The 21,171-nt window shown below is 51.9% G+C and overlaps 1 protein-coding gene across 1 annotated transcript; it reads right to left on the reverse strand.

The window, feature by feature from the left end:
* Nucleotides 1–8,184: 8,184 nt before the first annotated feature.
* On the reverse strand, nucleotides 8,185–9,617 carry IER5 (immediate early response 5). Its single transcript, XM_064719828.1, has one exon. It carries the CDS (start codon nucleotides 9,507–9,509, stop codon nucleotides 8,784–8,786), a length of 726 nt encoding a protein of 241 aa, XP_064575898.1. The 5' UTR covers nucleotides 9,510–9,617; the 3' UTR covers nucleotides 8,185–8,783.
* Nucleotides 9,618–21,171: the final 11,554 nt, after the last annotated feature.

Below are 21,171 nucleotides of genomic sequence, written 5' to 3' on the forward strand. Positions count from 1 at the left end.
CCCAGCCTCCCCACCATGTCCAGGCTCTGGGGTCAAACTCTCCCAGCAGAGCACACATGGCTGCAAACCAGCAGTGGCCAGCTCTGCCCTCCCCTTCTCCTCAGGGTTTTACACCCCTCAGCCCTGCAATGGGGCCAAGCTTGGGCTCCAGGGGTTTCTCTCTCACCCCACAGAGGTGAGGGTGTCCCATTGCCCCTCACAGGCTGCCCATTCCCACAGTTCTGTAGATGCTGTAAAACTGCCCTGGGCCGGTTTTGGGCAAAAAAAAAAAAAAAAAAAAATCAATTCCTCCTGCCTTAAAAAACATCAGTGCCATTGCCATGGAGATAGAGCACTGCACTGCTCCCACAGCCTCCTCTGAGCAGGCAGGGCAGGGACATTCGGTGCCATCAGCACCGTGCCTTGGGGACAAACCTGTCCTGTCCTGTCCTGGCTGCTGGCTTGGCATTTCCACCAGCACACACTGCTTGGGAGCAGCTGGCATGGAGAACCATGGGTGCTGGCAAAGCCCAGCTGCCTGCACTGCTCCATGCCCGAGCTGGCAAGAGGAAAACTGAGTGGGACACACCGAAACAGCCACTGCCTCCCTTTGTTTCCTAATGATGCTCCAGGCAGGCTCCAGCTGGGATTGTGGGACAGCGCTGGGGGAAATCTGCTGCTGCTGTGCCACACTGCCAGCATCCCCTGCTCTTCCAGGAGGGCAGCAGACACCCACAGGACTCACACAGACCAAGCACTGCGGCTCCCACCCCTGCATCCCACTCCGGCCATGCTCCTGCATCCTGCCCTCTCTCCCCTTTCCTGCCTCTCCCATCCCACCCTCCAGATTTCCGAGGCAGCCGCGTCCTTCCTGCCCTTCCCAGCAGGGCCGGCGTGTCCCATCCGCCCTGGGACAGTTTCTGCTGCTCCATCCCCTCCCTGCTCCCCATTCCCGGGCATTCTCTCCTGCTCCATCCCCTCCCTGCTCCCCATTCCCCGCCGGAGCCGGACCCGCTGCCAGGGTGGAGCTGGGGCTTGCCAAAGCAAACAGTACACGAGGAGGAGGAGGAGGAGGCAAAGGGCAGAGTCCACCAGCGGACCCTGCTCTCTGCTGGGTGTGAAAAACGCCAATCACTTTTTTTAAAAAATTGTAAAAGTTTAATAGTAATAAAATGGTTATGAAAATAGTAATAAGAGTAATAATAATTTGGACAGTTTGGATTAGGACAATATGAGACAATAAAAACAAAGAGTTACGGGCATCCAGGTACCTTTTTCTAGGCAAAATAACCCCAAAAAAGGACCCACGTTAACAGAGGATTAACCCTTAAAAGCAACAGCCTGTTGCATATTCATACACCTCATATATGATGCAGAAATTCCATTCAAACACAGGATTCTGTCTGGTCAGTGTCAGCTTCTTCTTAATCTTAAACAGCATCTTCAGGGCTGATCAAGGCTGATCGAAAAGAAGTTCATTTCTCCTGATAATGGAGCAATAAATTCTCCTTCTGTGAAAGATGTAGGTGTCCGGTACAAAATCAAAAAAATTTACACCTTGGCTCAGCAGAGCCTGGAATGCTGAGCAGCACCTCGGGCAGGTGAGCACCTGTGGGAAATGACTTTTTATTATCTATTTTCCTTTAAATTATTTATTTATCTTTAATTATCTTTTTACCTTTAAATTATCTATTTACCTTTTTAAAAAATTACCTTAATAAAACTTCACAAAATTCAAAAAATTTCCACCTTGGCTTAGCAGAGCCCAGGATGCTGAGCAGCACCTCAGTGGGGATGAGCACCTTAGGAAATGAATTTGTATTATCTATTTACCTTTAAATGACCTATTTACCTTTAAATTATCTATTTATATTTAAAAAAAATACCTTAATAAAACTTTACAAAATTCAAAAAATTTACACCTTGGCTCAGCAGAACCTGGGATGCTGAGCAGCATCCCAGGGGCCTGAGCACCTGTGAGAAATGGATTTGTATTATCTATTTACCTTTAAATTATTTATTTACCTTTAAATGATCTTTTAAACTTTAAATTATCTATTCACCTTTTTACAAAATTTACTTTAATAAAACTTTACAAAACTAAAAAAATTTACACCTTGGCTCAGCAGATCCCAGGATGCTGAGTGGTACCCCAGGGGGCTGAGCACCTGTGGGAAATGGATTTGTATTATCTATTTACCTTTAAATTATTTATTTACTTTTAAATGATCTTTTAAACTTTAAATTATCTATTTACCTTTTTAAAAAATTACTTTAATAAAACTTTGCAAAATTAAAAAATTTTAATCCCAGAGACCCGGATGCTGATCAGCACCTCGGCGGCCTGAGCACCTGTGGGAAACGAATTTGTTATTATCTATTTACCTTTAAATTATTTATATTTTTTTAGAAAATTGCCTTAATTAAACTTTTAAAAATTCAAAAAATTTACAAAATACATGATTAAATGATTCTTAATCCAACAAGCACCCTTTGTGCCATCCCTGTGTGGGTCTGGGGTGAGCTCCACGAGGTGCAGGAAGCCAAGGGAAAGCTGCTCCCCATGTGGGGTTGGGGGAATTCTCCTGCAAGCAATTGAAAGCCAGGTCTTTTCCTCCCGCCCTGCTCGCTGCCAGGAAAAGCAGCAGGAAGATATTTCCCTGGGAATCGTTTTTGTTCCTTCCTCTGTGTCTGTGCGCATGCAGCTCTCCTCCCCGCGCCTTGGACATGCCTCAACCTGTCCCGAGGCTCGGATTAATCCCAGGGACGACAGCTGAGGTCAGAGCTGTCAGCAGAGGAGGAGGAGGAGGAGACCTTCCCCCTAGGAAACCGCACTCGTTCCTCTGTGAAAAACGCGTGGTTTATGATTGGCTTTTCGCAAACATTCAAATGAATGTTATATGTGTTGTGTTAGAAAGTGATGCTGTATTAATTCTTTTAAGTAGTGTGTTAAATGCAGTTTTAGGTTATAACAAAATGTTAAAATAGAAACTGTGCTATGTAAGATTTTTTTTTAAAGAAAGGATTCGCACTGAGATAGCAGCCACAGGACACCGAAATCTTTCAGAGAAAGAGAATTTATTGCTCCATTATCAGACGAAATTAACTTCTTCCTGCCTCGCTCAGCCCTGAAGACGCCGTCAGGATACAGAGGAAGAAGCTGACACTGCCCAGAGAGAATCCTGTGTTTGAATGGAATTTCTGCATCATGTATGAGGTGTATGAATATGCAACAGGCTGTTGCTTTTAAGGGTTAATCCTCTGTTAACGTGGGTCCTTTTTCGGGCTTATTTTGCCCATAAAAAGATACCCAGACTGTCCATAACTCTTTGTTCTATTGTCTCATATTGCCCTAATCCAAATTGTCCAAAATTTTGATTACTCTAATTACATTACTATTTTTATGACCATTTTATTGCTATTAAGCTTCTAAAATTTAAAAAATAACTGATTGGCGTTTTTCACAGTTCCCAAGCAGAGCAGCAAGGATGAAAAAAAGCCATCCCTGAGCAGGAGGTGCCCCTGCCACAGAGCAGCACACCAGAGCATCCTGCAGGATGGGGACAGCTCACTGCTGCGGAGCCTAAAGCCTGGCTTAAGTGTAAGGCTGGTCTGAGCTGAGTATCTGCAGGCAGCAAATGGATCTGCAGCCAGGCAGGTCACAGCATGTCACTTTTGGGGCATGCAGGTGCCCAAAAGTGGGTCAGTGACAATGGATATCTGCTTTTCTGCCATCTGGGAAAGGTCTGGCTGGGGCGGCAGGAGAGGGGAAAAGGATGAGGAGTCCCCCCTGGATACACTGGAGAATTGAGTGCAGAGCCAGCCCAAACCCCTGCAGGCAGCTCTCAGCACCCCACTGCCCAGAGAAGGGAGAGAAAGTGGGGAAATTGGGATAGAGGGAGAGGGCATCCACCTCAAAGCCGGTCCTTTGGTGTGCAAAGTGCTCAAGGTGGAGGTGCAGCCCCCAGGGATGCTCCAATCCCTCTGGGCAGGGAGAGACCCCAGGGATGCTCCAGCACCGCCTCAGAGCAACTGGGAGAGCTCAGCTCCACAAATGATGCTCCTCGGCCCTGCCCAGGCTGCTTCCCTCCCTCTCCTCCCCTTTTTCCCTTGGCCTCGCGTGAGTGCTTGGGAAATAAGCGATGACTCTTTGCCTGCAGCTCCAAGCCCTTCCCTCCCCCTCTCCCCGGGCTCCATCACCAATAAATCACCCCGCTGGGAGAGAGGGCCAGAGGAAACCAGAGGCACAAAACCAGAGGCACAAAACCTCGAACAGAGCCCTTTTTTTATTTTTTTTTCCCCTGCTCTCCCAAGCAGCTCTGCATTTCATTAGGCGGCCAGGCCAGCCCTGCCCAGCTGGGGAGAAGGAGGGAGGGGAGGGGGCCCCTCAGGGTTTGCATGTCGGGAGCAGAAATCACAACCAGAAGGCCGAGAGGAGGGAGTTGTTTGTGTTTGTCGCTCATCCCGGCCCTGACCCTGCCTCCAGGAACCCGTGCTGGCCTGGAATAACTCTCCTCTGCCGGGTTTCGTCCTTGCCAAGGCAGCTCTGGGCACCTTCCAGCCATCCCCTCATGGTGCCAAGCCCTCTCTCTGAGGCTCCAGCCTCTCAAAGGATCCTCCTTGGAAGCAGCCCTGGAGTTTTCCATGAGCTTAGCCCTGCCAGCAAAGCCCCACCGCCTTCCCCCTCCCCCTGGGCTGGACCACCCTGCCCAGGAAAACACGGAGCCTCTCCTGCTCCCCTGCCAGAGCCCCCCGACCCGCTGAGGGGTTATACCGAGGGTGGGTCCCCCCTCCCACCCTAAATATACATTGGCAGAGCATCTCAGGCAAGCACAGTACATTGGAGACAGATGCAAGCCCCGCAGCAGCAGGGAGATGCAGGCATTGCCTCTCCTCAGCCTTTGGAGCTATCAGCCAAGCACGGCGCCACGGTACATCCCCACCCCTCCTTCCCCCCAAAATACCCTGTCCTGGCGTTCAGCCTTTGGCAAAGCTTCCTGACAGAGCTGCTCTGGTGTCCTCGGGATGCAGGGAGAGACCTCAGGAGGTGCAGCCTCCAGAGATGCTCCAGTCCCTCTGGGCAGAGAGAGACCCCAGGAGGTGCAGCCCCGAGGGATGCTCTGGTACCCCCAGGCAGGAAGAGACCCCAGGAGGTGCAATCCTTGGGGATGATCCAGTATCCCCAAGCAGGGAGCGGCCCCAGCAGGCCCAGCCCCGCCGCTGCCCTGCCTCCCGCCCCGCTCCCAGCAGCCTGCCGGATTCCTGAGCGCTGACACAGGATGCTCCAGCAGTGAGTGTGCAGAGCCTTCCTCCTCTTCCCATGGCCCAGGAGAGGAGGGGCGGCCGGGTTGCATCAGGCCGGGAAGGAGCGAGAGCAGCCGGAGTGAAACGCGGAGCTCCTGCGAATCCCTGGCTGCCCATCGGCTCCCCCAGCCCCAAAAGTTCCCCAAACCCCGAGGGTCTCCCCCAGCTCCTGCTGGCACCTGGCCCGGCCAGATACCTTTAAAGCCGGGATGATTCACCCCTCCGACACTCCCTTCTTCGGTTTGAAGCCGTTCCCTCTCCCCAGAAGGTGTCCCTGAGGAGAGCCCAGCCAGGGAATTGCTCCTGGATGATTACAGCAGGAGAAAAGTGAAAGGCTGCCGCTGCCTGCCCTGCTTCCCCAGCATCACCCAGCTGCCACATGGCTCTGCCAGCATCCATCCCACCCTCCGGCGGTGCTGGAGGATTTTCCCAGCGCTTCTCCTCTCCCACGGGAGCTGACCCGAGCTGGGGGAAGGGCAGCAGCCGGGGCCAGCGCTTCCAGCAGCTCGTTACTATTCTAGGAAGGGCAGGATCCTGCCATCTTCCCATTAAGTCATCTCCTCCTCGACCCGGTGAGGCAGTTTCCATAGGAGTCAACCTCTGTCCCAAGTGATGGAAGTTTTTATTTTTATCTGGCTTATTTATGCACTTCTCTTCCCTCCTTCATCACTGGCCTGGGCACTGAGTTTGGGTCATCAGCCTCAGCTGGAGCTCATTCCCTGTCCTGGCTCAGCTGTCCCCTGTCAGCCTCATCTCTGTGGGCACAAGGAAAAGTCCAGGGGTAGAAGCAGCACAACAACAGAGATGAATTTAAAAAAACAGAACCAGCTTAGGTAAAAGTGATTTGAGGAATTAAAATAAAATAGAGCAGAAAAAACTGATTCCAAAAGTAACACAGTGCCATTATTAGGGGGTCTCTTCAATTTGAGGCTGGTTTGGTCCAGACCCCTCAGCAGAGCTCACCTGCAGCTATCACATCTCTGTTATTTTTTTATTTTTTCTGTCCCCCTCAGCCCCAGCAGCCAGAGGCAAACCTCACATGTAAAAGCCAGCCAGGGGATCAAACGAGGCGTGTGTCAGCACAGCAGATGGAGCTGGGCCGGGTCCTTCGGGGACACAGCTCCGTGGCCATGAGCTGGGAAGGGAGAACTCACTCACCTCAGGCAGCTCCACGGGAGCTGCGTGGGCACCTGTGGGCAGTCCCTGCCCTGCTGGCAGAGGCCAGCAGCAATTTTGGGGTTGCACAACTCTCCTCTGGAAGACAGGGTAGATGTGAGCTCTGCTGGGTGCTCTGCGCCAGAGGGAGCTTGGGTCTTGTCTTGTGTAGGGACAGCAGGGCCACACAAACCAGCAGGACCAGGTGATCTTCCAGGGGTTGGATGCCCAGAAAACTTGGAAATGCCAAGATCAGGAGTGCCTACATCCCATTGTTGGGATTTGGAATCTGGGCAAAATCATTCACTTCCATGGAGATGCTGCTGGTGGACAAGGAGCAGGACTGAAACCTTGGGATGGAAACTGTGCAGGAGCAGGAGGCTGTTCCCATCCTGCAGCCCAGCTTCTGACCCTGAGAGCAGGAGAGATGGGGGGATAGCACTGTGTAGCCATCCTCCTTCTCCTCTCACTGCAGAGATGCTCCTCACCTCCCTGGAGACAGGAGTGAGAGTGTGGGGCTCTCCTGGAGAGCACCTGAGGGAGGGAAGCAGGGACAGCACCTTCCCACCACCTGCCAAGGTGAGTGAGTGAAAAGAAATGTCTCATCACACCCCATTTCCTTGTGTCATCTACCAGACTGAAATTGTGCCAGCATTAGTGCAATTACCTAGAAAATTAAGATGGTAGGACTTTTGCTTTTACCCAAGAACAAGGAGCTATTAAACTGTACACCAAGTAGCAGAGCTGCCTCAAAGCCTCCCCAGACCAGGCAGCTTCTCCTCATCTCTCCCATCCCCCTGCTTGGGGATGACCCAGCCCAACACTTCCAGTTTCTCACGGGTCTGAGGTGTTAAAAACCCCACACTGGTCATTTCTCATGTCCCTCCCCAAAACAGGCTCCCAAGGTTCAGTCAGATATCCCAGGCTGCATTTCACAGCACACAAACATCTTTCACTTGCCAGAGATGCGACCCCCAGTTGAAAAGTTCATTAATTAGGAGCAGAGAAGCCTCTAGTGAATCTTCCAGCAAGAAACAAGTAAAAAAAAAAAATCTCCCACAATTCAGTCTAATTACAACGCCTTGGGGCGCTCCACTCACTGTGAAGCCGAGGCCAAACTTTTCTCTCCACCCCTAACAGCAGGAACTTTAACCCAGTTATAGCTTTACTGATAATGAAAGAGAAGAAAAAAAAAAAACCAACCCTCCTGATATTTATCGTTTGAACTATTCTACAAGTAACATCAAAGAGGCACAGAAACTTTCCTTGCAGAGCAGTGGCTGCGTTCTGCTGGGTGAAATCCCCTCTCACAGCCCCAGTCCGGATCTGTGAGCAGGCAGCGCTGGAGGCCAGCGCTCGGCCCAGCTGTGCCACGGGCTGGTCAGGCTGCACCCAGCTGCTCCTCCGGGATTTAGCAACCGCTTCCCACCCACAGACAGTGACTCGGCACATTAGGTACTTTCAGAGCAAGACCTCAAATGCCACGGCAGCTCCGGCCCGGGGAAGAGGCCGTAGCCAGAAGAGCAGTGGGAGCACCTGGAAGATCCCGGGAAGGACTCCAGGCACCCCGACATAAGTTCCCTTTCTTCCCCAGCTCCCAGAAGAGCCGGACTCCAACCCACCCCAAGCCTCTGGCGAGGCTGGGTGGATCCAGCCACAGACACGCAGAACCACACCCCGGCTGCTGCCTGCCCTCCTCCCCCTCGAGCCACCGGGGCACAAACAGGAACTAGGCTCGTACACTTGAAAATATTTAATACGTGTTGTACACGTAGAAATTACATTTTATACAAAACATGATACATCACTGAAGGAGAACACTGTACAAAATTCCCTACGGGAGTCCCAAGCCTTTATACAACAAAGACCGGGAGTTACCAAGCCTAACAAACAGGCTCAAGGACTTTCCGTCAGAGCGTCTGTAAACTTCGTTCCTCTCAATAAAACACTTTTAAAAAGCACCATGTAATAGTTCTGACCTAAACCTTTCCAAAATAGACACTTTATTTAATAAACTTAATACTTTCCAAGCTTAAAATATCACCCGCCGGGGGCGCCCCCGGGGTCGGCGGCGGCCGAGGAGCCTCCCCCGGGCGCCGGAGAGGGCGGCGGCTCTGCCGGGAAGGGGAATTCCGGGAGGGCAGCGCCGGGGGCGCTCCCAGGGCGGGTGCCGGCAGCCGGGACCCGCCGGGGAACGAGGAAACGCCGCTGCTGTCCCGCGGTCCCCCCGGTGCGGCGGCCGAGGGCGCCGGGTCTGGCCGGCGCCGGAGCCCCGCGGCGCTCGGTGGGTGTCACGTCCGGGCCCCCCGGCCCGCGGCGGGGAGCCAGTCTCTGCGGCCGGGCCATCAGAAGGCCACGATGGCCGTGCTCCAGGGGTTGAGGGTCCGCAGCACCGGCTCGTCGCAGCAGATCTGTCCCGGCTCGGCCGCCGCCTCGGCGGGCGCCGTGCCCGCCGCCGCCTCGCCGCCGTCCAGAGGCGGTCGCCGCCGGCCCTTGGGCTCCTTGCTGAGCAGTCCCGAGAAGCTGGAGCCGAAGATGCTGATGAGGCTGGCCACGTTGCCCGTCTCCATGTCCTCCTGCTCGCCCGGCGGCGAGGGCGGCGGTGGCGGCGGCAGCGGCGGCGGCTCCTCTTCCTCGCGGCGGGGCTTCTTCACCGGGGAGCCCGCCTGGCCGTGCTCGCCGGCGCTCCGCTTGCGGGGGCAGTGCGGCGGCGGGGGGGCCCCGGCGCAGCCCCCGCGGTTCTCGCCGCAGCAACAGCGCCGCGGCCGGGGGCCCTGGCAGTCCCTGCCCGCCTCGTCCTGCGGGGGCGGCGGCGGTGGCGGCGGCTCCTCGGCGGCCCAGGCGGCGGTGCGGGGCGGCGGCTGCTCCTCCTCGGGGTGGCCGGCGGCGGCGGCGGGGGGCGGCTCGGGCGGGCAGCCCGGCTCGCTCAGGTAGACCTGGCGGGCGCTGCGCAGCACCAGCGACACCAGGAGGTTCTTGTGCAGCTTCAGGCCGCCGCGCTGGCCCCGCGCGCTGTAGATCTTGCCCAGCGAGATGCTGACGATGCGGTGCGCCTCCAGCTTGAACTCCATGGGGAAAGCAGGTGGGCGAAGGGAGGGAGTAAAGAATTTAAAACAGGAAAAAAAAAAAAAAATTAAAACGCCCGGCCGAGCGAGGATCCGCGCCTCACCCCAGCTCCGCACGCCGCCCCTTCGCGCCGCAGACTGAGCGAGCCCACGCGCCCGCCCGCCTTTTATACCGCCCTCGCCTCGGCCAATCAGGGCGCGCCGCCGGCCGCTCCAACCGCCGGCTGGCCCCCGCGCGCGCGCGCCGGCCAATGGCGGCGCAGGGCCGCGCGTTCGAAAGCTCGCCCCGCGGAGAGGGCGCTTAAAGCGGCAACGGCAGCGCCCCGCGAGGTGTGGGGCCCACCGTGGCACCCCCGGCTCGCTGCACCCCAGGGAGGAACCGGGAGAATTTTGGCCTTGTAAAGCGATGGAAACGTTCCTCAGGGAGAAAAACAACAAGCAACAAACCGAACAAAACACATCAAACCCAGCGCAGCCTCCGTTTGGTCAGGCTGGGAACGTTTCCCGCAGTTTCAGCCCCTTGTCTGGGATCTCATGGTGCTGGAGAAGGAGCTGATGGTGGTGATGGCTGGAGGGCAAAGTGAGGATTTCAGGGAAAATCTGCCCTGATGTGGAGTAGAAAGCCCTGCTTGCCCAGCTGCCAGGTGTTATTCTGCTCCAGGGCTCTGGCAGTGGAGCTCACAGGATGCCCAGGGCAGAGAGAAGATGCACAACAGGGTTGGGAAGGGCTACAGGAAGGACAAACTGGGTATCTCCAAGCGTGATGGGGACCACGGCAAACCAAAGCACCTTGGCTGGGAGCTGGAACATCACTGGGATGTAGCTGTGAAAGCTGATGGCAGGATCAGCAGGGACACAGGGGATGACACTGTCACCCCCAGACACAGCTCCAGAAAAGCCTCTGAGAAAGTTTCAGAGCTTAGACTACAGACCCTCCTCCTTCCACCAAGGACTAACCACCATCTGCAAGCAGAAAAGAAGTGAAAGGGCCTAGAATTAAGGAAGTTCACCGTGCTGCCCCAGAGTATCAGTTTCCACTGCCATCTGACACATCACAACTTGCTTCCATCCCTTTTTTCCCAGGGGATGAATGCACACGTTCCCCCAAAGGAAAGCCACAGGCTGTCACGATGTTTTGTTGGCAGGACCTCTGTCAACAAAAGGTCACCCTGGCCTGGCTTTCTGGAAGGACAAAAGGGTGGCTGGTCACAGAGGTAACAAAAAAAAAAAAAGGTGAAGATGAGGCAAAGCTGACATAGCAAGAGGCTTCTACAAAGGAAGAAAAAAAAAGGAAAAAAAGCAACAAACCCATGCTCAGGACAGATGTATGTTTTCCTCCTGGTCAAACACAGATGGAAAACCTCAAATGGACACAACAACATGTCAGCCTGGCTGTTGACATCTCAAAATGCCCAGCCATGCTCCATCTGAATGACCAGAGTGGGGCACGCTCAGGCACAGGGCCAGAAGAACCAGGCCCAGACACAAAGTGCCAGGGGCAGAAGGTCCCAGCTGAGCCCAGGGCAGGGAGAGCCCGTCCTGGTCACAGGCAGCAGGGCTGTCCCCTCCACGCCCGGCGTGGGAGGACACAGGGACGCGGGCTCCGGTGGGAACCGCGGCTCTCCCGACCTGCCAAACCTGCTCCCGCACCTGGGGCCAGCAACGCCCTGTCCTGAGCCCTGGGGTCAGCCCAACCAGCCGGGGCGGGTCTGGGCGGGCATGCCTGGCGCTGCAGGCACGGCTCTGCACCCACATCTGCCCAGCAGCAGCGTCCCCTTGGTGGCACAGGGCTGGCTGTGCCCCTGCAGGAGTCACCAGCAGCGCTGGGATGGCCGAGTGCCACATCTGGGCACTCGCATCTTCAGCAGAGGGGCAGACAGTCAGATTTATGCACCTCAACCGGGCATATCCCAGCTCAGGGACAAAAAGCAGCAGCGCAAAGTCACCCCAGCAGCTGGGGAAAGCCAGGGCAGGAGGAGGAGGAGGAGGCAGAGCGTGGGAGCTCTGTGGGGTGAAGATGCCTGGATCCGATCTGACCTGTTCTGCTGCTCACAGCTCACCCCGATGGCATGAGGCACCTCTGCTCCCCAGTGCCTGCCTTTTGGCTGCTACCCTGCCTGGGAACAGGCGGCCAGGAGCCTCTCCCAGCTCTGGGATCAGCAGGATGGGGATGAGGATGGGGACTGAGCGAGCCCTCATCCCTCTCAGTGCTCACACACAGCACCAGCAGGGAGGAGCAGAGGTGCAGAACCTCAGGCTGGTACCCTGCAGCATGAGTTTCACCCACCAGCACCATTCCTGCTGTCAGGCACATCCATCAGCACAACATTCCTGGGCACCAAAGCCCGGCCTCGACACCTGCCTGCTGTCAGGCACGTCCATCACTGTGAAAAATGCATGTATTTTACGGCTGGCTTTTCGCAAATATTCAAATGAATATTATATGTGTTGTGTTAGAAAGTAATGCTGTATTAATTCTCTTAGGTAGTGTGGTAAATATAGTTTTAGGTTGTAAAAATTGTTAAAATAGAAACTGTGCTATGTAGGATACTTTTTTTAAAGAAAGGACTCACAGCGAGATAGCAGCCATAGAACACTTGAATCTTTCAGAGAAAGGGAATTTATTGCTCCATTATCAGAAGAAATTAACTTCTTCCTGCCTCGAAGATGCCGTCAGGATTCAGAGGAAGAAGCTGACACTGCCCAGACAGAATTCTGTGTTTGAATGGAATTTATGCATCATGTATGAGGTGTATGAATATGCAACAGGCTGTTGCTTTTAAGGGTTAATCCTCTGTTAACGTGGGTCCTTTTTCGGGCTTATTTTGTCCAGAAAAAGGTACCTGGACTTTCTGTAACTCTTTGTTTTTATTGCCTCATATTGTCCTAATCCAAATTGTCCAAATTATTATTACTCTAATTATATTACTATTTTTATAACCATTTTATCATTATTAAACTTTTAAAATTTTAAAAAACAAGTGCTTGGCGTTTTTCACAATCAGCATAGCATTCCTAGGGCACCAAAGCCCTGCCCTGACACCTGCCTGCTCTCTGTGCCCTTTGCAGACATGGGGTGATGGTTTTCCCTTTTCCACAACAACATCCCATCTCAGAATCACTGCCCAGGACACTCACCAAAGCAAAGGTGCATGCACACTATGTTAACATCATTATCTAAAGTGGGCTGTGTTGTGATGGTGTTCACAGGGGTTCTTGGATGAGGGAAGAGACAAGGATCTGACTCCATGTTTCAGAAGGCTTGATTTATTACTTTATGATATGTGTTACATTAAAACTATAGTAAAAGAATAGAAGAAAAGGTTTTATCAGAAGGCTAGCTGAGAATAGAATGATAACAAAGGTTTGTGGCTCAGACTCTGTGTCTGAGCCAGCTGACTGTGATTGGCCATTAATTACAAACATCCAACATGAGACCAATCACAGATACACCTGTTGCATTCCACAGCAGCAGATAATCATTGTTTACATTTTGTTCCTGAGGCCTCTCAGCTTCTCAGGAGGAAAAATCCTAAGGAAAGGATTTTCCATAAAAGATGTCTGTGACCCTGTTTCACTGACACATTTCATTCTCACCCCTGGAAATGACCCAAAGACCAGGCTGGCTTTATGCTGTGTGTCCAAGCGATGTTTTTCATGTGTTTTCCAACAGGCTCTACCTAGGATGGCAATGATCCCCGGGGGGATGCAGGCAGCGGGGGCTCCAGGATCAGCAGCAGCACAGCCGGTTGAAGGCAGGCCGTATTTTATTTTGGTGCCGCTCCCTCCCAGGCTGATGTCATGCTTTAGTAACTTTGAGGCACAGTCACATGGCGGCAGCTCCTGAGGTCAGCGCCGGGGGTGGCTTTGTCTGCCTGCCCTGTGCCTGCCCCGAGGTGGCTCCGCGCGGCATCTCCAGCCCTCCATCGCCACATCTGGGCACAGCTGGGTGCGCCCCTGCCCTCCCAGCGCGGGGACATGGCGGGTCAGGGGGGGACACGGCGCACGGAGGGAGGGGAAGGGTGTGACCGCCGCTCTAATCGCCTCATGTGATCCGTGCAGCGCGCTCCGAAGGGCTCTGACGAACAATTAACAATCCTCGGGCTCAGCTGCCGCTTCCCGAAATAGCTCTGGCAGCAGCAGCAGGAGGAGGAGGAAGGGGAGGAAGGCGGCCGGGCTGGCTGGCGGGCAGACAAAGGTGCGGCCGGCACGGTGGCCAGGGGGCAGCCCCGGTGGGGCCACCTGGGAAGGAAAACAATGCGACATGAGGAGGGAGGAAGCAGCTTGTGGTGCCGCTAATCATCGCACAGGGCTGCGCACACGCCACCGCCTTTTCTTTTCTTTTCTTTTTTAAAATTTTATTTTATTTTATTTTTATTTTTTGGAGGCGCTTCAGTTCCGAGCGGGGGATGCTCCTCGCTGGGGGGATCCGTGCGGGCGCATCGCGGGGATGCTCGGGGAGCCCCGGATCCGGCAGCACCGCGGCTCTGCCGCCCCCCGAGCCTGCCCGAGCCCCGTTCCTGTCCTGGCCCGGCCATCTGGCTCCCAGCACGGAATGAGGATGTGGTTAGCGAGATCCTGTTCCCCTCTGAGCCCCCCGCCTGCTCCTCGCTGCCACCAAATGTGCGGGCCAGGCCCCCAGATGCAGTCAAGAGGTGGAAAACCCTCCAGCACGGTTTTCTCTCTCCTTCCCTTCCCTTCCCTTCCCTTCCCTTCCCTTCCCTTCCCTTCCCTTCCCTTCCCTTCCCTTCCCTTCCCTTCCCTCTTCCTTTGACCTCCTCATCCTTCTCATGGTTTGTGAGGAGCCTGGAGCCCACAGAGATCATCCAAGGATTATAAGCACATTTTTAGGGTTTAGAGGCTGCCTGGGGAATGTTCCTTCTAATTTCACCCATAACAAGGACCCTGGCAGTCCAGCACCTCGCTGCTTCTGCAATTGAACCATCTCTTTTTGGATCCTTGTAAGATCTCAGCATCCCTGGCATCCCACAGCAGGCAATCCCAGGGGTTCATCCTGCAGAAAGCCATCCTGCTTTTCACCAGCTTCATTCCCCCATTTCCCCTCCTAGCTGGAGGATTTTTCAAGAGGTGGAAAGCCCCCCAGCTAGGATGGACATGAAATTCGGGTCTCCTCCAAGCACAAACTGAAGACATCCATCACCGGCTGTCCCATGCATTGATGCCTCTCTCTTCTATTCTGTGAAAAACGTCAATCACTTGTTTATTAAAATTTTTAAAGTTTAATAGTAATAAAATGGTTATGAAAATAGTAGTATAATAAGAGTAATAACAATTTGGACAATTTGGATTAGGACAATATGAGACAATAGAAACAAAGAGTTACAGACAGCCCAGGTACCTCTTTCTGAGCCTGAAAAAGGACCCACGTTAACAGAGGATTAACCCTTAAAAGCAACAGCCTGTTGCATATTCATACACCTCATACACGATGCATTAATTCCATTCAAACACAGGATTCTGTCTGGTCAGTGTCAGCTTCTTCCTCTGAATCCTGATGGTATCTGCAGGACTGAGCGAGGCAGGAAGAAGTTAATTTCTTCTGATAATGGAGCAATAAATTCTCTTTCTCTAAAAGATTTAGATGTCCTGTGGCTGCTATCTCACTGTGAGTCCTTTCTTTAAAAAAATATCTTACATAGCATAGTTTCTATTTTAACCTTATGTTACAACCTAAAACTATATTTAACATACTACTTCAAAAAATTAAGACAGCATCACTTTCTAGCATAACACATGCAATATTTATTTTAATATTTGTGAAATCCCAATAATGAAATACACATTTTTCACATTCATATTCAGGCCAGGATTCATGAGTTAGAGCCTTCCTGAGAGGAGGGTGGGAACAAATCCATCAAAAGCCCCTCACCACCAGCGGTGCTGAGGCAAAAGCCTTCACACCAACAGCTGCTGGAGCAAAACCAGAACTTCAGGACAGCCAAAGTCCCTGGGAGATCCAGGCACGTCCCCAGCGATTGCTGACGTAAACCAGACAGGACAGGGAGGAACATTTCCAAATGGGAATCTGTGCACAGCTTGAGTTCATTTCTGGATGAGAATAAACATCTGAATTGCAAGGCACCCATGTGGAGCTCAGGAGGAAGAGGAGGAAAGTTGTCTGGGGTTGGGTATTTTCCCCCAGAAAAAATAAATTATTCATGTGGATGCCACCTGGACCTGCCACAACTGGATATTGGTAACAAATCCCCCAGGGTTGTTCCCAACTGCTCTGCTTTATCCTTGCTTGGAGATAAGGTCACAAGAGCTGGGAACCCTCCCAAAACACAGCCCAGAGAGCCACACACTCATGGCTGATGAATGAGAGCCAAACGCAAGCGAAACAAACCCAAACAAATCAATACAGACGTAAACCCAACAGGAGGAAGCAGCTCCCTGGGCTTCTGAGAGCGCTGAGACACCCCAAAACCCAGCCCCAAAACCACAGCGAGGTGTGAGCTGCAGCACAGCCCTGCACTAGAAAGCAAAGGGGTTTTCCAGGGTCAAAATCCCCTTCCCATGGCAGAGATCACTGTGCTGCTGTCCCACACAGGCAGGACTCTCTCCCGCACTTATTTTTATTTTAATGTTCACCAGTGATTTGGGATTCCCCCTTCTCCCCCTGCACAAATGGTTTAAAATTTCCCTTCCCTCTGAGCCACTGGCTTGGGATTTCCCTGTGCTCCCCTGGAGAGCAGTGGCCTGTCCCTCTGCCCATCAGATATCCTGCTGCTCCTCCAGCAGCCTCTCCAAACACAAAGAGGGGGGGGAAAACAAAAAATCCCACTCCCAGCTATCAGCTTCTTCAGGCAGCTGTTTCCCTTGGAAAAAATGTGACCCCCTCGTCTTTCAGTGGGTTATGCTACTGGTTTGGGTTTCCTGGGGAAAAAATGCTTTTATTTGTCAGGGGTTTCCTATCAGACAACCCTTCTATTGTAGTCCACCTTCCTGTGTGTTTTTTGTCAGAGCAATGGGTCCTGTGCCACTTCCAAAGGCTGCCTTGTGTCCAGGGCATAAAGAAACAGGCCAGCCCTGGGATGAAACACGGGGAAAACTCCATGTTTTTCACTGGAGTGAATTCCTCCCCAGCAAACTCTGAGCTGGAGCAGGCAGCAGCCTCGGTGAGTGGGGCTGAACATCCCCAATTAATCACGGGAGCCACAGCCAGCAATCCTCAGGGTGCTTTGCCTGCCCCAAGGAGGCTCTGCCTAATTATCTTTCCCCCCTCTCCCCGCATCTCAATGTCACCTTCCTCGTAGCCACGGGGCAAATGACAGCCACATTCCCGTGTGCAGATGTGTGCCACGATGGGGAGGTGGCACAGGGATGCTCCCGAGCTGAGGAGCTGCCTGCTCTGCTTCCCACTCCCTTCTACATCCCCCAGGCTGACCAGGGACCTTGGGACCTGCCAGAAAATCACACCACAGAGCAGCAGCAAGGGCAGAGCAGATCCTCTGCAAGGGCAGAGCAGATCCTCTCTGTGTCAAATCCCTCCTCCCACCAAGGAAAAATGCGAAATGAAACATCTGTGCCTGGCAGCAGGGGTTGGCTGCCTCAGCTCCTGCTGATCTCTGCCCCTTCCCCCCTCCTTTGACCACCTCGTCCTTCTCGTGGTTTGTGGGGAGCCTGGAGCCCACAGAGATCATCCAAGGATTATGAGCACATTTTTAGGGTTTTGAGGCTGCCTGGGGAATGTTCCTTCTAATTTCCCCCATAACAAGGACCCTGGCAGTCCAGCACCTCACTGCTTCTGCAATTGAACCATTCTCTTTTTGGATCTTTGTAAGATCTCAGCATCCCTGGCATCCATCCCACAGCAGGCAATCCCAGGGGTTCATCCTGCAGAAAGCCATCCTGCCTCTCCCCAACTTCATGTCCCCATTTCATTCACCAGAACACTGAATATTTAACTCCACACCAGTGTTTTGTATCGTCATCCCTGCTTCAATCCTCTTCAAACCACCACTGACAAATTTCAGCTATCACTAAAAACGAAAATGAGGAGGAAAACCACCAAAGCATCTGAAAGCCTTTATGGCTTCTCCCTTTAGCTGTAAAACCTTTTCAGGGGTGGGGAGGGGAGAGTCCCCTCTACTTTTATAAATCCAAATTCAAACCAATCCAGCTTTTCCCTGAGAAGAAAAGGCATTTCTTCCACACCAAATCCACACTCTTTGCACCAAGCTAGGATGGGATCACACCCCCCTCACCGTGCATGCACACACATGCCACAGAGATTTTCCTGATACAAGTTCCAGGGAGCCCGGCTCTTCCCTGCAGACAGCTGGGATTCTGATGAGTTGGCACTTTTCACGGTGCAGAAAATGTTTCATCAGATCTTTCCTGACCAGTTCTGCAGCTGTGTGCACCCAGCTCTCCTCTCCCAGCAGGAATTGCTTAGCTGAGCACGCTGAAGAGCTCCCGAAAATCTCCTCGCTGCCTCCAAGCCCCAAATCAGAGCTTCCCTCGTGGAACAGCAAAAAACACCAGGTTCTGAAAAATACAAACCACTGCGTGGTTGGAGTGGCTTTCAGGTGAAAATCTAAATTATTTACTCCATCGCGTAAATTAATTTCTAGCATCAAAGATCAGGCTGTGTCTTTTATCCCTTGAAAGTTTACAGCTTCTCTAAATTTGGTAAAAATCCTTATTTTATCCCTTGAAAGTTTACAACTTCCCTAGATTTTAGTTTACAACTTCCCTAGATTTTCCTTATTTTCATCGTTCAACAGCTCTGTGAAGCTTTACACTTTTTTGCAAATGGACTCAACGATCTTAGGTATTTAACAACCTAAGTGATTCTGTAAAAAGAAACATTTTCAAATAAGTGTTCAAGTATTGTATTGAAGGATTTCTGAAAGCAAAATTCTAGGTAATTACTCGAAAAAATAATAAACTTAAAAAATACAAACCACAGCGTGGTTGGAGTGCCTTTCAGGAGAAAATCTAAATTATTTACTCCATCACATAAATTAATTTCTAGCACCAAAGATCAAGCTGTCTCTTTTATCCCTTGAAAGTTTACAGCTTCTCTATATTTGGTAAAAATTTGGTAAAAGTCCTTATTTTCAGCCTTCAACAGCTCTGTGAAGCTTTACACTTTTTTGCAAATGGACTCAACGATCTTAGGTATTTAACAACCTAAGTAATTCTGTAAAAAATAAAAACCTAAACATTTTCAAATAAGTGAATCAATTGTTCACATAATTTATTGAAAGATTCTGAAAGTAAAATTCTGGGTAATTACTCCTAGTAATTCTAAGAGGCTACAGGACATTTTCCCTTTTCCATTGCCAATGCAGCGAAGGTTTTGGGCACAGGTGGAAGTCACAGGAGGATCATGAGGTTTTTTGGGGAAGCACAAGGTCTTTGTGGGACAGGGACAGACAAACTGGACCAGCAACTCCTTGGGACTCTGCTTGTTCCTGGAGGGAACCTCCCATGCTAAGCACACCTTTGGCAGGGACGCCCCAAACGCTGCCAGCGTGGGAAAGGCATCCCAAATTCAGCATGGAAAGGCCGGGCAAATTCCAACCCCAAAGCTGCCACCTGTTGCACCACCCCTGGTGTGGGGCTGGCCAGAGCAGGAGGTGGAATTGTCAGCCCAAGAGCTGCAGAAACCGGTTCAACGTGTGCCACAGCCCGGGCTGAGCGTGAGGAAAGCTCTGCTGGGATTGCAAAAGCGCCGCTGCTGTTCCCATGCTGAGCAGGCACCTCTGCAAACGGGGCTTGTGGCCACTGCCACCCTTGGGGAGTGCAGGCCAGGATGTGCTCTTTGCTTAAAATATGGGGGAGGCACAGAATTCACAGAATTCAGAATGACTAGGTTGGAAGAGACCATCAAGATCATAGAGTCCCTCGTGTGAAAAATGCGTATTTTATGATAGGTGTTTTTCACAAATATTAAAGTGAATATTATATGTGTTATGTTAGAAAGTTATGCTGTATTAATTCTCTTAAGTAGTGTGTTAAATATAGTTTTAGGTTGTAACATAAGGTTAAAATAGAAACTATGGTACGTAAGATACTTTTTTTAAGAGAGGACTCACACTGAGATAGCAGCCACAGGACACCTGAATCTTTCAGAGAAAGAGAATTTATTGCTCCATTATGGAGTTCTTCCCACCTCGCTCAGTCATGAAGAGACCATCAGGATACAGAGGAAGAAGCTGACACTGCCCAGACAGAATCCTGTGTTTGAATGCAATTTATGCATCGTGTATGAGGTGTATGAATATGCAACAGGCTGTTGCATTTAAGGGTTAATCCTCTGTTAACGTGGGTCCTTTTTCAGGCTTATTTTGCCCAGAAAAAGGTACCTGGACAGTCTGTAACTCTTTGTTTTTATTGCCTCATATTTTCCTAATCAAAATTGTCCATATTATTATTACTCTAATTGTATTGTTATTTTTATAACCATTATATTATCATTAAACTTCTAAAATAAAAAAAAAAAAACCAAACCAAAAACAAGTGATTGGTGTTTTTCACCCAACCCAGCCCCAACCCCTCAGCTAAACCCTGGCACCCAGTGCCACATCCAGGCTTTGTTAAACACACCCAGGGATGGGGACTGCACCACCTCCCTGGGCAGCCATTCCAGAGCTTTATCACCCTTTCTGTGAAAAAACTTCTGGCCAAGCCTCTGCAAAATCAACCCAATTAAGGTGGGAGTAAGGCAGGGACACCCCTCTGCTGTGTGTATGTGGATGGGGACATCTCCCAGAGCTCTGCAGGCATCATCCCCCTCCTGCCAGCTGCTGCACGCCCAGGGGCTGTGCTCAGCTCCTAAAGAGCCAAGAAATTTCAGAGAGGTGGGAATGGGGAATCCTCATCCAGGGATGGACAACATCCAAAGGCTGTTCTCACTGCTCACAGGGCAGGAGGAAGGAAGCAGGGCCTGTGCTCAGCTCCTAAAGAACCCAGAGATTTCAGAGAGGTGGGAATGAGGGATCCAGGGATCCTCACTCATGGATGGACAATACCCAAACCACACAGGGCTGTTCTCACTCCTCACAGGGCAGGAGGAAGGAAGCAGGGCCTGTGCTCAGCTCCTAAAGAACCCAGAGATTTGAGAGAGGTGGGAATGAGGATCCTCACTCAGGGATGGACAACATCCCAGCCACACGCGGCTGTTCTCACTGCTCACAAGGCAGGAGGAAGGAAGCCCAGATTTGAGAAAGGTGGGAATGAGGGATCCTCACTCATGGATGGTCAACACCCAAACCACACAGGGCTGTTCTCACCCCACACAAGGCAGGAGGAAGGAAGCAGAGCCTGTGCTCAGCTCCTAAAGAACCCAGAGATTTCAGAGAGGTGGGAATGAGGGATCCAGGGATCCTCACTCAGGGATGGACAACACCCAAACCACACAGGGCTGCTCTCACCCCTGACAAGCCAGGAGGAAGGAAGCAGGGCCCGTGCTCAGCTCCTAAAGAGCCCAGAGATTTCAGAGAGGTGGGAATGAGGATCCTCACTCAGGGATGGTCAACACCCAAACCACACAGGGCTGTTCTCACTGCTCACAAGGCAGGAGGAAGGAAGCCCAGATTTGAGAAAGGTGGGAGTGAGGGATCCTCAAACACCCAGGGATGGGCAACACCCAAACCACACAGGGCTGTTCTCACCCCACACAAGGCAGGAGGAAGAA

This window comes from Zonotrichia leucophrys, chromosome 8 (assembly GCF_028769735.1).
Source record: "Zonotrichia leucophrys gambelii isolate GWCS_2022_RI chromosome 8, RI_Zleu_2.0, whole genome shotgun sequence".
Taxonomy (NCBI): Eukaryota; Metazoa; Chordata; class Aves; order Passeriformes; family Passerellidae; genus Zonotrichia; species Zonotrichia leucophrys.